This window comes from Bos indicus, chromosome 18, assembly GCF_029378745.1.
Source record: "Bos indicus isolate NIAB-ARS_2022 breed Sahiwal x Tharparkar chromosome 18, NIAB-ARS_B.indTharparkar_mat_pri_1.0, whole genome shotgun sequence".
Lineage (NCBI taxonomy): Eukaryota > Metazoa > Chordata > Mammalia > Artiodactyla > Bovidae > Bos > Bos indicus.
In genome coordinates this window covers 53,575,533-53,593,683 of record NC_091777.1, presented here as the reverse complement: position 1 = coordinate 53,593,683, position 18,151 = coordinate 53,575,533, and the positions used below count along the sequence as shown (strand labels likewise).

General features: G+C 50.1%; 1 protein-coding gene and 2 long non-coding RNA genes across 6 annotated transcripts in view; 2 read left to right on the top strand and 1 right to left on the bottom strand.

The window, feature by feature from the left end:
* Positions 1-152: 152 nt before the first annotated feature.
* On the bottom strand, positions 153-5,421 carry LOC139177148 (uncharacterized). Its single transcript, XR_011561626.1, has 3 exons — positions 5,285-5,421; positions 4,373-4,594; positions 153-2,561 (listed from the first exon to the last, which is right to left on the bottom strand). It is a non-coding gene; the product is annotated as an uncharacterized lncRNA (long non-coding RNA).
* On the top strand, positions 4,561-7,303 carry LOC139177149 (uncharacterized). The gene is made up of 3 exons (XR_011561627.1): positions 4,561-4,697; positions 5,305-5,444; positions 6,584-7,303. It is a non-coding gene; the product is annotated as an uncharacterized lncRNA (long non-coding RNA).
* Positions 7,304-11,430: 4,127 nt separating this feature from the next.
* ERCC1 (ERCC excision repair 1, endonuclease non-catalytic subunit) overlaps positions 11,431-18,151 on the top strand; it is a 14,818-nt gene continuing 8,097 nt past the window's right edge. Inside the window, exons 1-4 of one of the 4 annotated variants that reach the window (XM_070771266.1) lie at positions 11,431-11,554; positions 12,085-12,196; positions 13,484-13,699; positions 17,269-17,372. In XM_070771266.1, the coding sequence (XP_070627367.1) occupies positions 12,104-12,196; positions 13,484-13,699; positions 17,269-17,372 (413 nt within the window). In that variant the 5' untranslated portion in view covers positions 11,431-11,554; positions 12,085-12,103. Of the gene's footprint in view, positions 11,695-11,792; positions 11,825-12,084; positions 12,197-13,483; positions 13,700-17,268; positions 17,373-18,151 lie in introns of those variants that run through there. The other 3 variants (XM_070771267.1, XM_070771264.1, XM_070771263.1) reach the window with 3 other exon arrangements.

Sequence of the window (18,151 nt, the reverse complement as noted above, 5' to 3'; positions counted from 1 at the left end):
ACTGTGCAGGTTGCAGTAGTTGTACACAGGCTTAGCTGCCCAGGGCACGTGGAATCTCCCTGGACCAGGGATAGGACTTGTGTCCCCTGTATTGGCAGGCAGATTCTTAACCACTGGACCACCAGAGAAGTCCAGCAGTTTTCATAACGAGATAGGTTTTTTTTTTTTTTTTTTTTATCACACTAAGTATATGAAATGTGATGTGGAGTTTACACTCATGACACGTCTCATTTTGGACCAGCCATATGTCAAGTACTTAAGAGCCACATGTAGCCAAATGGCTGCCATATTAGACATCGCAGCAGTAGCCAGTCCCTGACCAGGGATCTGGGAGTGTGGCTTTCTCAGAGTTCAGATTTAACGTGAGATGGTGTGCCTCCAGGTGACAGTAAGGTTTAACATCAAGAACCTAGACACTGAAGCCAGACTACAGAGTTCAAGCTCTGAAACTTCCAAACTGAAACTCTAGCCTCTCTGCACCTCAGTTTATTCTTCTATGAAAGGAGAATCGGCAAGACATCAGAGCGGGTTTTGTGAGGATTAAATTAATGAATAGATATTTAAACACTTATAACAAGACTTGGCACATATTAAGTGCTGTGCGAGTGTTTGACTTTTATTATTATTTGGAATTTTGTGAAAGAGAAAATCTCTCAACTCCACTTTAAGAGTTGAAGAATGAAAAACTCCCTTAAAGACTTCCCATCCTCATGGAAATATCCGAGCATGGTGGCCACACTCGACTTCTGACCATCATGTGAAGGACACCGGGACCACTCTGGACTCTCAAGGGCGCATGCTTTGACATTCCCCACTGGAACGGGGGTGTGCAGTCACAAAGCTTTGGGCGCCTCCCAGCCCAAACTCTGCCACATGTTTTCCTGTTCTCATTTTTCTGTTTTAATCCGTGTAATGGGTTGAATGATGTGCCCTTCTCCAACCCATGATGAGTCTACCTGAGATCTGTGAATGGGAACTTATTTGGAAAAAGAGTCTTTGCAGATATAATTAAGGTTAGGATCTTGAGATGATATCACTGTGGATTATCCAAGTGGTCCCTAAACCCAGTGTCAAGTGTCTTTACAAGAGAAAGGCAGTATGGGGGAGGAGATTCCCTGGAGGTCCAGGGGTTGGGACTCACACCTCCACCGCAGGGGGCGTAGGTTCAATTCCTGGTCAGGGAACTAAGATCCTGAATGCCTTGCAGCATGGTCAAAAATAAATAAATAACAGAAAATAAATAAATAACAGATGTGCAAGATCTGCACACTAATAAAACATCGCTGAGAGAAATTAGGGAAGACCTAAATAAATGGAGAAGTAGATATTAAAAGAGAGAAAGAGAGAGCCCAGCAGAGGGAAACTAGAGATGGATTAGAGATGTAGTCATGTGAAAATGGAGGGAGAGATGAGACTGATGGAGTCACAAGCCCAGGAACGCCTAGGGTGACCAGAAGCTGGAAGAGGCAGGGAAGAATCTTCCCCTAGAAAATTCAGAGGGTGGTCTAGTGGTTAGGAATCTGTCTGCCAATGCAGGGGACGAGGGATCGATCCCTCGTCCAGGAAAATTCCACATGCCTCGGAGCAGCTAAGCCACAACTACTGAGTCATCGATCTAGAGCCTGTGCTCGGCATCAAAAGAAGCCACCGTGATGAGAACCCCAAGCACCGCAACAAAGAGCTGCCCCCACTGGCCAAAGCTAAAGTCCGAGCACAGCCACGAAAATGCAGTGCCACCAAAAATAAATAGATAAAAGTAATAAGAAGAAAAGTTTAAAAAAAGCCAGAGGGAGTGTGATCCTGCTGATATTTTGATTTATAATAGGATTTCCGGTCTCCAGAACTGAGAGAGAATAAATTTCTGTTGTTTTAAGCCACCAAGTTTGTGGTAATTTGTTAGGCAGCCACAGGAAATGAATACAGTCTGTTTGGGGGCCTGTCCCCTTATACCCTGAAGACGGCGTTTCTGTGGCTTTCAAATGCTGTCTCAAAGGAGAAAACTGAGGCTCAAAAAGAAGGCAGAGTCAGAATCAGATCTCAGGTCCCCAGAGCCTCATTCAAGATCCAGGGGCCACTGTGGAAACTCACAAGGTATTATGCCTATTTAAAAAAAAAATACAGAATGCCTATTGAATTTTCTTTTAAGGCAGTGGTTGAGAACACAAGCTTTTGTTGAAGTCCTGGTTTGTTTGCTTCTTTGCTGTGTGGCCTTGATCAAGAGACTTGCCTCTCTGTACCTCACTTTCTCCTTCTACACAATAGGAATAACAAGATAAGTCATCTCAGGGACTTTCCTAGCGGTCCGTTGGTTATGAATCTGCTTTCCAAATGCAGGGGATGCAGGTTTGATCTCTGGTCGGGGAACTAAGATCCCACATACCACAGGGCAACTAAGCCTGCAGGTGGAAACTATCGAGCCCATGTTGCTCTAGGGCCGGCACACCACAACTCAGACCTGATACAGCCAAAAAAAAAAAGTCTTCTCAGAAGGCTGCGATGTGGAGTATATGAGGACCGATCAACCTTGCCATTTGACATCGTCCTGAAAGTCTTTGCAAATGCTGTAGGACAAGAAAAATGAATGACATATAAAGATGGGAAGGCAAGAGATAATGCTACCATCTCAAAGAAAGACTAAGAGAATCAACAAACTATTTTAAACTGAGAATTAGGCCAGATTGCCTGGCCAACGGATGATATTCAGTAACATTAATCAACTAGAAATTATAATAGAAACAAGAGAAGCATGGACTCTAGGCGATGGGGCTTCAAGAGTTGCAGCACATGGGTTCAATAGTTGCGGCTCGAGGGCTCTAAAGCACAGTTCAGTGTTTGTGGCATTGGGACTCAGTTGCTTCTTGGCATGTGGGATCTTCCTGGACCAGGGATCAGACTGGTGTCCCTTGCATTGCAAGGTGGATTCTTAACCACTGGACCACCAGGGAAGCCCCCACAAATTTCTTTTGACTTCCCATCACCCTTGTCTAGACTACTATCTGATCTTCCCTGGACAACTGAGATCACTTTGCTACTGGGCTCCCAGCTTCCATCCTTGGCCATTCTCCACTCAGAATAAAATCCAAAGTTCTTACCATGGCCTTTGCAATCTTACATGATCTGGTCCCTTGATTGCCTCCTCTTATTTCTTGCCATTCTACTCCTCACTCCGTGTGTTTCATCTTTGTAGGCTTAGCAACTTCCTACCCCAGGGGCTTTGCACAAACTGTCCCCACTGCCTTGAAAGCTCTCCTCCCTTCACCTGGTGGATTGCCCGTCATCCTGTAGATCTCTTTAATGTTTCTTTGACAGAAAAAAACTCTCCCGCCCTCCCATTCTCCCACTCCCAGTTAAAATGATGTTTCATACTCTTGTCTTTCATATAACACTTCGGTATTAGGTCAGTGATCCTTAAACTTTTGGTCTCAAGGTTGCTTATGCTCTTAAAAAGTAATGAGGACTGGACTTCCCTAGTGGCACAATGGATAAGTCCACCTGCCAGTGCAGAGGACATAGGTTTGATCCCTGGTCCTGGAAGATTTCACATGCCAAGGAGCAACTAAGCCCACGAGTCTCAACTGCTGAGCCCAAGTGCTGTAGCTACTGAAGCCCAAGCTCCTACAGCCTGAGCTCTGTGACAAAAGAAGCCACTACGATGGGGAAACCCTCGCAACGCAGTGAGGAGTGGACCCCATTCACTGAAACTAGAGAAGGTCTGGGCATAGCAACGAAGGCTCAGTGCAGCAAAAACTAAAAATAAATGCATAAAAAGTAATGAGGACTCCAAAGAACTTCTGCTGATATGGATTATATCTATCCATATTTATTATATTAGAAATTAAAGCTGAGATATTTAAGGATTATTTATTGGTTCATTTAAAAATAATTTCCAAAAAATCAGGTTAACATAAATCCTATATTTTAAGTTTAAAACCACCATATTTGGGGGAATTCCCTGGTAGTCCAGTGGTTAGGACTCTGAGTTTCCACTGCAAGGGGCACGGGTTCCATCCTGGTCAGGGAACTATGACCCCACAAACCTTGAGGCATGGCAAAAAAAAAAAAAAAAAAAAAGCCAACCAACAAACAAAACCAACTGTACTTGAAAGAAAGAACATTTAGTAAGAAGAGGGGCAATATTTTACAAATTACTTTAATGTCTGGCTAGACAGAAGATAGCTAGGACTTCACCTCTGCTTCTGTGCTCAGTGTGTTGAGATATTTTGCAGGTTGGACTGAACATTTGAGAGAGAAAGTGAAAAAATGAGTTAAGTGTCAGCGCTATGATAATCATTTTGACCCCAGGGAGCTCAAGAAAGAGTGCTGGGGAACCCGCCAAGGTTCTGTGGACTGCACTTTGAGAATCACCCCTTACCTTTCGGTCCAATAGGAACTAAACACAGTGTCCTGGGAACTGAACATCTCCGGGGCCAGGGTACCTGGTTCAGGAGACAGTTCTGAGGACATGTAAGGTATTCCTTGAATCTCAGTTTCTTCATCTCTAACATGGTGTTGGGCTTCCCAGATGGCTCAGTGGTAAAGCATCTGCCTGCTAATACAGGAGCCGCAGGTTCGATCCCTGGGTTGAGAAGATCTCCTGGAGAAGAAAATGGCAACCCACTCCTGTATTCTTGCCTGGGAAAGCCTGTGTACAGGAGAGCCTGGAGGGCTACAGTCCCTGGGGCCACAAACATCATGAGGTTGGTGATGATGAAAATAATAAAAATACCTCACTCCTAAGGTTGTCGTGAGACCCATAGGAGATAACTGTCCGACTCACACCTGGCATGTAGCATACAACCAACATTTGCTGTGATAGTTTGGGAAAAGTCATTTTATTTTATTACCAACAGTTTTTATTCACGCAGTTAATTTCTCCAGAGGTCTATCTTATGTTGGGAAAATGGCGATGACTGAGAAGCGCCTGGCCCTACCCTCATGGGGCTTCCAGTCCAGTGGGTCATAGTTTTAATTTGTGAGGGATTGCCCTTAGCACCAGGTCTCTGAGGAGCATGAATTTGTAAGACTGGGGAGGCAGGAAAAGGCATTCTAGGGAGTGGGAACAGCATGCAAGAAGCCATGGCAAGCGGAGAGGGGGACAGCTGTGACCCAGGGGTTTGGCTCGGTTGTGTCCATGTTTCTGCCCCCAAGACGCCTCAGTCCTATTGCTGGTGATAAATACGTGTGTATATCTGGTTCATCTCCCCTCCTTCCCAACCCCTCTTCTTGTATAAAGTTAGTTCTTTGATTCTGGGCTCTTTGAGGGAAGTCCCACCTCTGATCTAACCTCAGTCTCTCGTGCTGCAGATCCTCCTTTTTGCTGCGTATCCAACCACAGTGCCTCGTGGAAACCTGGGACGTCCCAGCAGAAGAGGTGCCCGGAATGGCGTGGGGTCGAGTCCAGCGCCTCCACTGTCCCCCATCCGGGGGCCGCCGCTCCGGGCCGGGTGAGTCAGCCCCCGGCGGCTCCCGCGTCATCCCGGCCGCTCGGCTCCGCGCTATTTCGGGTTCCGGGCTCTATAAATAGAGGCTAGCGGAGCTGAGCCGCTCCCCCTCCGATCGGGCCCCCCTGCGTCCCAGGCCCCGCCGCTATAGCCGGGCCGCGCGTCACCGCGGCTAAGTTTAGAGGCGGGTGGGGACGCTGGCCGGGTCACTGCGCCCCTCGGCCGCGCCCCCGCTTCCAGAGCCTTCGGTCCAGCGGCAGTCGGCCCCTCGCCCAGAGTCTCTTGGGTGGAATTAGGAGCGAGGTATCCTTATGTTCACCATTCTCACCCTAGTCCTTTGGAGGTTAAGAGGAAAGTCGAAGTTGGGGTTAGGGGAAGGTTTGGGAATGGGGCAAGGTCTGGACTCCGAGGAGTTACCCAGGAACTTTGGTTGGGGCTGGACTTTGAACTTGAAGTATTTGGAAGAAGGATGGGGAAAAGAGTACAGTACGGACAGCTGTTAGACTCGAACTCGCAACTCTGGGAGCTGGAAAGATTCGAATTCAGGATCCGAAAGTTCAACTTGGGAACTGAAAGTAGGAATCCAACTTGGAAAATATACTGTAGAAGTGAGAGCAACTTTCTCCCGCTCAACTAATCAAATAGGCTCAGAGTTAACCTGAGCCGCGCTCCGCGGGGCCTTTGTTGCACTTCAGCGAGAGAGAAACGGGTCGGGAGATGGGGACAGCCAGCCACCTTCGCTGGGGGGTCTTGCCTGAGGGTGGGTACCTGTTCCAGCGCCCCTACAGCTCAAATCCTCTTGTGGGATGCCATCGCCCCCTGGCGGAAAAGACACGAGTTGCAGGTTTCTTTGATAATTTCCATTCTCCTTCGGGAGAAACTGAGTCCCACCCAGGCTGGCTTCCTTCTAGGAACCCTCTCTGCCCTTGGATTTAGAGACAAATTTTCATAGGCCATCTCCTTGTCACTGGGGCCTCAGCTGCTTCATCTGTTAAATAAACTATCGATACCAACATGCATGCTCACTCTTTAAGTCGTGTCCGACTCTTTGCGACCCCCGTGGACTGTAGCCCGCCAGACTCCTCCGTCCATGGGATTTCCCAGGCAAGAATACTGGAGTGGGGTGCCGTTTACTCTTCCAGAAGATCTTCCTCTCCAAGGGACCTTCCCGACTCAGGGATGGAATCCGTGTCTGCTGAGGTTCCTGCACTGGCAAGAGAATTAACACTAGTCCCTAAGAGGAAGGTAATTATGAGGATTTAGCTCATAGTATGCGCTCAATCTATTTTGATAGTTACCTCGTTGATGGTAATATATTAAAAAAATTTTTTTTAATTTATAAAGTCCCTTTTCTTGAGACTGTGTGGTCTCCTCCATCATCTACTTCACATCACGTTTTTTTTTTTAATCACCTCCAGAGCATAAATGACTGGAACTCTTTTATTTGTGTTTTTTTCTCACCGTCTGTCTCCCATGAAACCATCCGCGCCACAGTACAGGGACCTGGTCTGATGTACTATTAGCTGTGTCTCCAGTTGAGCTTCCTAGGTGGCGCTAGTGATAAAGAACCTGCCTGTCAATGCAGGAGACATAGGAGACAACGGGTTCGATTCCTGGGTGGGGAAGATCCCCTGAAGGAGAGCATGGCAACCCACTCCAGTATTCTTGCCTGGAGAATCCATGGACAGAAGAGCCTGGTGGGCTAGGGTCCATAGGATCGCAAAAAGTCGGACATGACTTAGCACGCACACACGCACGTATCCCCAGTGTCTGTCACATAATAGATGCTTAATATGTAGTTAGTTAGTCAAGGACTGAGTGAACCATGCAGCTCAAGACATGTCTCTGTGGTCTTACTGAATTCTCACAACCTCAGCAGTTACAGATGTGGAAGCAGCGGCTCCAATAGTAAAGTCGCTTGCTGGAGGACCCTGTTTCAGTTCTTTGTTCATTCAAACAATATATGGTTCAGTAGTCCCTTCTGGTTTCTGGGCACTTTGATACAGCAGTGGTCACAACAGCCTCAGTCCCTGCTTGCCCAGGATGTGGTTAAGGATTATATTATTTTTATGACAGACCTGAATATTGCATATACTGTGTGCCAAATACAGATGTAGGCACTTTCCACATACCTCATTCCATCTTCCTAATAGTTCTGCTATTGTTATTCTCATTTTAGAGGTGAGCAAACTGACCTACATGGAGAAACTGAGTTGCTGGTACTAGGTCACACTGCAAGTAAAGAATCCTGGGGAAAATTAAGCACAGAGATGAGCTTGCTTATGACGAAAGATTTATCATCAGTGACCCAGATAGAGGACCAGTATCTCCTTCTTTTTTATTCTACTTATTTATTTTTGGCTGCACTGGGTCTTCCTTGCTGCCTGCGGGCTTTTCTCTTGCTGCCAGCAGTGGGGGCTGTTTTTCGTTGCAGAGCATGGGCTTCTCACTGCCGTGGCATCTCTTGTTGTGGAGCATGGGCTCCAGGCGTGTGGGCTCAGTAGTTGTGGTGAGTGGGCTTAGTTGCCTTGTTCTCGGCATGTGGGATTTTCCTAGACCTGGGATCCAACCCTCGTCCCCTGCATCGGCAGGCAGATTCTTAAAAACTGGATCACCAGGGAAGTCTGGACCAGTATCTTCTAACTTAAAATAACTAAGAACCCAGAATTTGAGATTCTATTTGGTCTTCTTTTTGAGGAGCCATGCAACGTGTGGAAGCGTAGTTCCCCAACCAGGAATTGAACTCATGCCCCTGCATTGGGAGCTCAGAGTCTTAACCATCAGGGAAGTTCCTCTAGAATTTGAGGTTCCTTTTGTGCGGGTCAAATAAAGACATTTTCAGATGAACAAGACTCAGAAATTGCCTATCTAGAACGTTATCGGAAAGAGTTAGAAGAGAATGCACTCTAGCAAGAAGCAAATTAATTCAGAAGGAAGAATTGTATAAAAAGTAACAAAATTGTTAAGGGTTGAATTGTGGCCCCCCAAAAGATACGTTGAGTCCTAACCTCCATTACTTCAGAATGTGACTTTATTTGGAAATAAGATTCGATTCCTGGGTCAGGAAGATCTGCTGGAGAAGGGATAGGCTACCCACTTCAGTATTTGTGGACTTCCCTTGTGGCTCAACTGGTAAAGAATCCGCCTGCAGTGGGGGAGACCTGGTTTTGATCCCTGGCTTGGGAAAATGCCCTGGAGAAGGGAAAGGCTACCCACTCCAGTATTATGGCATAGAGAATTCCATGGACTATAGTCCATGTGGTCGCAAAGAGTTGGACACGACTGAGCTACTTTCACTTTCAAGGTCTTTAGAGACAAATTAAAATGCGGTCATTGGTGCATGCATGCTCAGCCACTCTTTGCAACCCTATGGACTGTAGCTCACCAGGACCCTCTGTCCATGGGATTTCCTAGGCAAGAATACTGGAGTGGGCTGCCATTTCCTTCTCCAGGGGATCTTCCCAGATCAGGGATGGAACCTGTGTCTCCTGCATTGACAGGCAGATTCTATACCACTGAGCCACCAGGGAAGCCCAGGAAATGATGCATCAATTATAGAAATAAAAATTAATTAGAAAAAATATTTTACAGTAGGCTCCTAACAAAAGGCAAAATCAATGGAGAGATAAAGACAATATGTTCATGGATATCAAAAAAGATGTCAGTCTTCTTGTCATTAATTCATCAGTCCAGTGCAATTCCCATCCCAATCTCAATAGGAGTTTTCAGGGAACTAGCTAGAAAAGCAGCCACTGAAATCCATCTAGAAGAGAAAAGGGACAGGAATGGTAAAGACAGATTTGAAACTGAACAGAGGTGGGAGACTACCCTCATATGATATCAAAACATATCTAAATAAACAGTTTGGCATGGAGGCAAGAAGCAGATTTAGAGATCAATGAAATATAATAGAAATGTCAGAGATCAACCTGTGGATATATGGGAATTTGACAGATGACAACAGTGGAATATAAAAAACCAGGGAAAAGGACTGACTCTCTCTCTCTCTCTCTTTTTTTTTTTTTTTTTTTGGCTGCTTGGCAGTGAGGCTTGTGGTATCTCAGTTCTCCAACCTGGGATGGAACTGGATCCCAGCAATGAAAGTGCCAATTCCTAACCTCTGGACCGCCAGGGAATTCCCAGAACTGCCTTTTCAAATAAATGTGTTGGGGACTTCCCTGATGGTTCAGTGGCTAAGACTCCACATTCCCAATGTAGGGGGCCCTGGATGGGGAACTAGATCTCACATACCTCAATGAAGATAGAAGAGCCTGAATTATGCAACTAAGACCCAGCACAGCGAAATAAATTTAAAATAATAATAAAAATAAATGGTACTGGGACAACTGCCTATATCCCTCATAAATCCCTACCTTAACACATGTTCAAAAATAAGTCTCATGTGGATTCAACACAGAAAGAAAATCAAAACTAGGAAAGTATTAAAAAAATGATAGCCTATATTTATGACCTTGGGGTATGCATGCCTCAATGCCAAGTCGCTTCAATCGTGTCTGACTCTTTGCAACCCTACGGACAGTAGCCTGCCAGGCTCCTCTGTCCGTGGGATTCTCTAGGCAAGAAAACTGGAGTGGGTTGCCATGCCCTCCTCCAGGGGATCTTCCCGACCCAGGGATTGAACCCATGTCTCTTATGTCTCCTGCAATGGTAGGTGGGTTCTTTACCACTAGCATCACCTGGGAAGCTCCCTGGGGTATGGCAAGCCTCTTAAACATACCAAAAGTCAGGATAGACTAGATTGATAAATAGGTGCACATAAACACTAAGAATTTCTGTGTGAGGAACATAAATAGATAAAGTTAAAATATAAAGTACAAACTAGGAGGAAATGTTTGGAATATATGTAAGTGACTAACAGGATTGGAATTCATAAAGCACTCCTGCAAATTAATAGTAATAAAAAAGGCATACAACCCCATTTTTAAAATGGGCAAAGGATATGAGCAACCAATTCACAGAAAACAAAATATTTAAGGGCAATAAACTCACGAAAAAATGTTCTCTTCTTAGTAATCAGAGAGTTACAAGTTGGAACAGTGTGATACGATCTTTCAGGAAATGACTAATACTAACTCATCAACCAGGTCTCTGCTCAGATGTCCCTTCCTCTAGGAAGCTCTTCCTGGCCCTCGGGCTGCATTAGGTGTCCCTGTCCCCACCCTGCTCCCTGGCCCTCTGGGGTCTCCTATCGAGCCCTGCCCACTCTGGGTCGCCTCTGTTGGGGAACAGGTCTGTCTCTCCGAATGCGTTGTGAGCTCCAAGAGAGCAGAGCGGGGCTGTCGTTATCCTTGGTTACCACTGTGTCACTAGAAGTGCCTCGCACAGAGCTGGGAACAGAGGAGGCGCTCTGGGATCATATGTGGAATTAATGAATGAAGGGGGAAACTGAGGCCAAGTCAATGACAGAACTGGGATTCAAACCCAGGTCTGTACAGAGAGAAGGAACCTAGTTTGATATGCTGCCATCTCTTCTCCTTTAAGCCTTGCCCAGAGCCCGGGCACACTAGAGGCGTTCAATGCTGCTGCTGCTGCTAAGTCGCTTCAGTCGTGTCCGACTCTGTGCGACCCCATAGACGGAAGCCCACCAGGCTCCCCCATCCCTGGGATTCTCCAGGCAAGAACACTGGAGTGGGTTGCCATTTCCTTCTCCAATGCATGAAAGGGAAAAGTGAAAGGGAAGTCGCTCAGTCGTGTCCGACTCTTAGCGACCCCATGGACTGCAGCCCACCAGGCTCCTCTGTCCATGGGATTTTCCAGGCAAGAGTACTGGAGTGTGGTGCCATTGCCTTCTCCGGAGGCGTTAAATAAGGGCACTGAAATCAAACGGCTTGGCAACCCAAGACGCTCAGGGCGAGAGGTCGACAGCTCTCTCCAACCCAAACCTCAGGACCATAGAGAGCTGCAGTCCTCCAGGACCATAGAGAGCTGCGCCAGGACCGCCCCTCTACTCTACTCTTTTGGGGAACGTCGGGAGCGGGCTACAGGGCTAGAGAGGCCGGAAGTGCGGCGAGCCTGGGGCCGCGCTGGCCGCGCGGGCGGTGGGAAGCCTCTATCTCCCTCCGGTCTTTTCCTCGCGGCCCGGGGGCAAGGAGGTGGGTCCTCCGGGAGCTAAGACAACCGGGCTCGGGCGAGAGGGGTCGGGGTGGAGACTGCCGGCGGCGATTGGCAGCTGCCAGTCAATCGGTACAGCGTCTAAGAGATTGAGGAAGTGGAGCTAGGGGAAGGTATCCAGGTGCGAGCCCTGGGGGCGGGGCGGACGGGGACTGTGGTCGGGCCTGGCAAACGGAAGGTGGGGAACTGTGAGGGCGGGAGAAAAGAAGGTTGGGGTCCTGGAGGGCGTGGTGAATGGAGAGTGTGGACTGGTAAGGGGAGGGGCAAGCTGGAGGTGGTGGCTGGCTGGGGCGGGGCCTTATAGAACTTGGCTCCTCCCCTGGGTGTCTGGAGCTGGACGCTATCGAGCCCTGGAATTTTTTTTGCGGTTGGAGGTGGGGGGCGACTGTGACTGGAGGTGGCGGCGGCGGCGGCGGCGGCGGCGGCGGGGGGGGAGGGGGGGGGGAGGGGGCGTTCCCGCTGGAGAATGCCGATGTCTCTTTGGCTCCCAACACCACGTCTTCATTTTCAGGCCCCAGAAGGAGCTTGCGATGGACGAAGAGGGAGTACACAAGCCCGCTGGCCCACCCACAAGGAAGAAATTCCTCATTCCTACGGACGAGGATGTGGTCCCTCCTCCTGGGGTAGGACTAGGAGATGAGGGAACCGCTGAGAGGCTTGGGGGAGTTGGTTAGGAGGAAGGGGCCTGTAGGACCGCCGTGTGGGTTAGGAAATGTTGGGGCCTGGGTCACCTCGAGAAGACAGTCCTTTGACCTACGCAGGTCTCAGTTTCCCTATCTGTAAAATGTCATAGGAGGGCTAAGGCAGAGTTAGAAAACAGACACCAAGGGGACTAGTTCTGGAATGTTTCACGTGGTCAGCACCTTGGTTCTGCAAAAGCGTGAATTTATTGCTGAACTTTAAGAATTGGAAGGTTTTGTGATTTGAATGGAGAAGGCAATGGCACCCCACTCCAGTACTCTTGCCTGGAAAATCCCATGGACAGAGGAGCCTGGTAGGCTGCAGACCATGGGGTCGTGAAGAGTCGGACACGACTGAGCGGACACGACTGAGCGACTTCCCTTTCACTTTTCCCTTTCATGCATTGGAGAAGGAAATGGCAACCCACTCCAATGTTCTTGCCTGGAGAATCCCAGGGACGGGGGAGCCTGGTGGGCTTCCGTCTATGGGGTCGCACAGAGTCGGACACGACTGAAGCGACTTAGTAGCAGCAGCAGCAGCGATTTTGAAATAAGTCTGCACATCTCACATCTTCTGGTAAAAAGGATCTGGCAGCACGGAATTCTCAACCCCACAGGAACACAATTGGCTGGTGCTAAGTACTGGCTGCCACCTATGTGCTATGAAGAAAAAGAAAGTAAGCTAAGGATATACAGTGTGATGGGAAGGGAGAGCTCCTTTAGATAGAACAGTTAAGGGAGGGCTTCTAGGCGGAGATGATGCCTTTGGTGAGATGTAAAAGAGGTGAGGGAGCCAGCTCTGTGATATGGGGCAGAAGGAAACAGCCAGTGCAGAGGCCCTGAGGTGAGAGAGAACCTGATGCATTTTAGGGCAGCAAGAAGGCCGGTGGGGCTGGAGTAGACAAAACCAGGGGGAGGAGATAGAAAGGAAGATCTCTGAGGTGGAGGGGCAGGGACAGCTCTTTAAAGGTCTGGAGGGCTGTGGTGACAGCTTCGGCTTTTACTCTAAGGCAAGAGCCATCTCGGGGCTTGAGCAGAGGAGGGGCATGGTGTGACTCAGTGTGGGGAGCAGACGAGGAGCTAAGGGCCAGTGAGGGAACTGGTGAGGAAGTGACCGCAGTGGCAGAGGGAGAGAAGACGGTGGCTGGGACCAGGGTGGCAGTGGCCGAGGAGGTAGGAAGAAGTGGCTGGATTCAGACTTCAGGTGCCCTCTCACATCTCTTCCCACAGGCCAAGCCTTTATTCAGATCTACTCGGAGCCTGCCCACCGTAGAGACCTCACCCCCGCCAGGCCCTCAGACCTACGCTGAGTATGCCCTCTCTGGACCTCCAGGCGGGGCTGAAGCCACACGCCCGGTGGGGCCAGAACCCCTGGCAGAAGAGACCCCCAACCAGGCCCCCAAACCAGGAGCAAAATCCAATAGCATCATTGTGAGCCCCCGGCAGGTGAGGACAGGAATGGAGAAGTGGAACTTTGGACTTTCTGGTGGGAAATGCATTTTTAAGGAGGGCTTTCTGGTTGGCAAGGAAGGTCTGAGTTCCACCTGTTATGCTCTCAATAGCACCATTCATCCATTCAGCTAGTGTGTGTGGGTTGAGGATGCCCCATGTCCTAGTCCTTTCGGGCTGTTCTAACAAAAATGCCGTAGACTAGTAGCTTAAAGAGTGAACATTTATTTCTCACAGTTCTGGAGGCTGGGAAGTCCAAGATCAGGGGGCTGGCAGGTTCCATGTCTAGTGAGGACCTGCTTCCTGTTTCATAGCCAGCTGTCTTCTCACTATGTCCTCACAGCTTCAAAAGGGGCGAGGAGCTCCTGTAGTCTCTTTTATAGAGACACTAATCCCATTCATGACACTTCCTCCTCCATGACCTTATTACCAGCCTTTACCTCCTAATAAAGAATCTGCCTGCAATGCAGGAGCCGCAGGTTCGGTCCCTAGCTTGGGAAGATCCCCTGGAGGAGCGCATGGCAATCCACTCTAGTATTCTTGCCTGGAGAATCCTATGGACAGAGGAGCCTGGAGGGCTACAGCTCTTGGGGTCGCACAGAGTTGGACACGACTGAAGTGACACAGCACACAGCACATACCGTCACACTGGGGGTTAGAATTTGGCCTATGAATTTTGGGGAGACACAGACATTCAGTCCATAATGCCCCAACTCTTTTTTTTAAAAACGATATTTATATACTTATTTATTTGGCTGCACCAGGTCTTAGTTGCAGCAGGTGGGATCTGGTTCCCTGAGCAGAGGTGGAACCCAGGCCCCCTGCATTAGGAGCTCAGAATCTTAAACCCTGGATCACCAGGAGAGTCCTGCCCCAACTGTTGTGGTTGGGGCTGTGAGTGTATTCATGCAGCTCCATCTCCTGCCCCCAGTTTTGTCCATTTATTCAAAAACTCCTGAACACAGGCCCAAGTTTGAATCCCGCTCTGCCACACTGTAGCTGTGTCTTGGGCAGGTGACCTAGCCCCTCTGAGCCACTTATAATCCTCATAGGTGGTCAGAGTTTACCTGCTGCTGCTCTAGGCTCTGGGGACAGGAGACAAAGTCTCTGTCATTGATGGGGCTGGCATTTTGGAGGGAGAGAGTACATGATGATAATAGTAAGATCCAAGAACATGAAACGATGCTCAAAATTGTGAGCCATGGGGGAAATACGAGCCAAAACCACAATGAGATACCACTTCATACCCACGGGGATGGCTCGAATCAAAAGCATAGACAATACCGAGGGCGGGGAGGACCTGGAATCCTCGTACACTGCTGGTGGGAATACGAAACGGTGCGGCCACTTTGGAAAACAGTCTCACAGTTCCTTGGATGTTTAAACATAGAGTTACCATATGGCCCAGAAATTCCACCTCTAGGATATACCATACATTTGGGTTTTATATTCTAGGTATATACTGGGTATATACATTTGAGTTTATACTTTCCATTGATTGTGAAAATGCTGCTGTGAACATTTAGGTACCACTGTTTGTGTGGACATGTTTCTAGTTCTCTTGGGTATTTATCTAGGTGTAGATTGGCTGGGTCATGTGGCAGCGCTGTGCTTAACTTTCTCAGGCACCCCCAAACTGTCTTCTAAAAGACTGCACCACTTTACGTTCCCATCCAGCCGTGGATGAAGGTTGCATCTCTGCCATATCCTCCCCACTTGTCATTGTTGGTCTTTTGGATTTTGGCCATTCTAGAAGGGTGTGAAGTGGACAGAACAATCCTTTAAAAATTAAAGTCAGATCCTGCCTCTCCCTTACCCAAAGCCCTTCCATGGCTCCTGGTGTCTCAGGTCGAGATGCCCCAGGGCTGCAGACCCTTCCCACCCCAACTTCTCTGACCACACACCACCACCCCGCTCCCCCCACAAGAGCAGATCCACACCCTCATTCGAGCCAAATTCCACTTCACTTGGTGATTACATGTTCATCCTCCAGGTACTTTTTTGGAGGGCAGTGTGCTGGGTCTTTGTTGCTGCACACAGGCGTTCTCTAGTTGTGGGAGGTGGGGGCTACTCTCTAGTTGTGATCCGTGGGCTTCTCATTGCGGTGGCCTCTCTCGTTGCAGAGCGCAGGCTCTAGAGTGCATGGGCTCAGGAGCTGTGGTTCCCAGGCTCTAGAGCGCAGGCTCTAGAGTGCATGGGCTCAGGAGCTGTGGTTCCCAGGCTCTAGAGCGCAGGCTCTAGAGTGCATGGGCTCAGGAGCTGTGGTTCCCAGGCTCTAGAGCGCAGGCTCTAGAGTGCATGGGCTCAGGAGCTGTGGTTCCCAGGCTCTAGAGCGCAGGCTCTAGAGTGCATGGGCTCAGGAGCTGTGGTTCCCAGGCTCTAGAGCGCAGGCTTGATCATTGTGGTCATTGTGGTGCAGGCGCTTAGTTGCTCCACAGCATATGGAATCTTCCCAGACCAGGGATTGAACTTGCATCTCCTGCATTGGCAAAAGGATTCTTTACCACTAAGCTTCCAGGGAAGTTCCCCAAGATGCCTTTGTTTAATGTCTGTGTCCCCCACAGGGGCCGGGATCTGTGTCCTCTTGGTCAGACTTAGACACAAAGTGGGTTCTCAGATACCTATAAATAGATCAGCGCTTGACTTGCTCAGAGTATTTCCGCCTTGGGTAGAGTGTGAGGTAGAGAGTAGAGTGTAAGGGGGTGTTTAGAGGGAGGCGTCTGCTCAGCAGACGCCAGGGGTCTAACCCTGTGGAGGGTCACAGGCACAGTGAGGAGCTTCCTCCTGAGGGCAGTAGGGATCCAGAGCAGGGCTTAGAGCAGGGGAAGGGCAGGTTTGTGCTTTAGGAGGAGCTGTCTAGCTCCTGTTGGGAGGGTAGCCAGGAGGGGCAGGGGACCAGGAGGAGGTAGGGTGGAAGCCGTGGCACTGGAAGGGGAAGCATTTCTGGGGGATGCTTAGAAGCTAGATGTCCCACTTGGGGGAGGGGAGGGAGAGGGAAGCCCTGGGTTTCTGGATGGTGTGGTCATTCCTGAGTTGGGGCTGGGAGGGGTAGCAGGTATGGGGGCCAGTGAGGTAGACACTTGTGGACAGGTGTCCAGTGGGAGAGAAGACTGAGCCCGAGGGAGATCCAGGGACCCTTAGGTTAAGACCGAGGGCTAGGGAAGGCTTCCCTGGTGGGTCAGTGGTAAGGAATCCACCTGCCAATGCAGGAGACGTGAGTTCCATCCCTGGGTCAGGAAGGTCCCCTGGAGAAGGAATTGGCCACCCACTCCAGTATTCTTGCCTGGGAAATCCACCAGAGAAGCCTGTCGGTCTACGACTGAAGCGACTAAAGAACAGGGCCCGGGAGGAGGGGCCTAGGTCAGAGCCCCAGCACCAAGAACATTCCAGGCTGAGGGGGGCGGGTCTGAGGAGAGGAGGAGAGTGGAGCTGGAGAAGCCCCAGGTGCAAAGCAGGAGGAAGGTGGGGAGGGGCGGAACGGAGGCAGGAGGAGGGCCCTGGGGTGGCGGTGGGTGTGGTGGTCCCAGGGACCCCCTGCTAATGGCTTCGCTCCTCCGTCCACCCAGAGGGGCAACCCGGTGCTGAGGTTTGTGCGCAACGTGCCCTGGGAGTTCGGGGATGTGCTACCTGACTACGTGCTGGGCCAGAGCACCTGTGCCCTCTTCCTCAGGTGAGCGCTGGGGCTGCCCACCCTCCAGACGGCCTGGGAGGGGGGTGCTCCGGGTGTTCTGGGCTGTCGAGGGGAGGAGACCCCCGGGCACGGCCTTGTCACCTCTGGGCCTCGGTGTGACCCTGTGGAGGAGACAGAGATCTTGGCCCGTAAGTGCCCAGCACAAGAGCGGAGGTCCCAGGTCCAAGGGAGGAGAGGCCTGGGCCGGAACTCCTGCCTGTGAGGGAGGAGGGGGCCTCATGCCACAGACCCTCAGAACTGGAGCCAAGGTTTCGGTAACCTTCACCAATTAAAGACTCCTGGGGGCCTTTCTTCAGACAGAGCCAGACAGGGGAAGTGAAACTTGTTAAGTTCCTGTCCTCCCTGTGGGGTATGGAGCTGGCGGCTGCTGGGCAGAGACGCCCCTTTGTTCCTGGGTGGCAAAGCTGTCCCACCCCTCCCCGACAGCACCCTCAGAGGCCAAAGCAGGCAGTCCGGGGGGCAGGTAGGTGGGCCCTGCTTCCCCAGACCAGCTGTGCAGCACCCCGCGACCCTAACCCCCTGGGAACGAGCGCTCTCTAGGGTTTCTGTGCTCTGCCTGAAACCCGAGGTCTTCTCTTCCTTGGTGAAGAGTCCGGGGGTCCACCCTTCAAGGGAGCCAGAGTCAGGTAGCTCTCACTGCCAGGCCCCCTGTGCTCCCTTCTTGAGGGGTGACCTTGGGCAAGACACTTAACCTCTCTGAGCCTCAGACCCTGGCAAGCCTGTCTGCCTCAGTCTCCAAGCCCTTCAGCCAGAGGGAA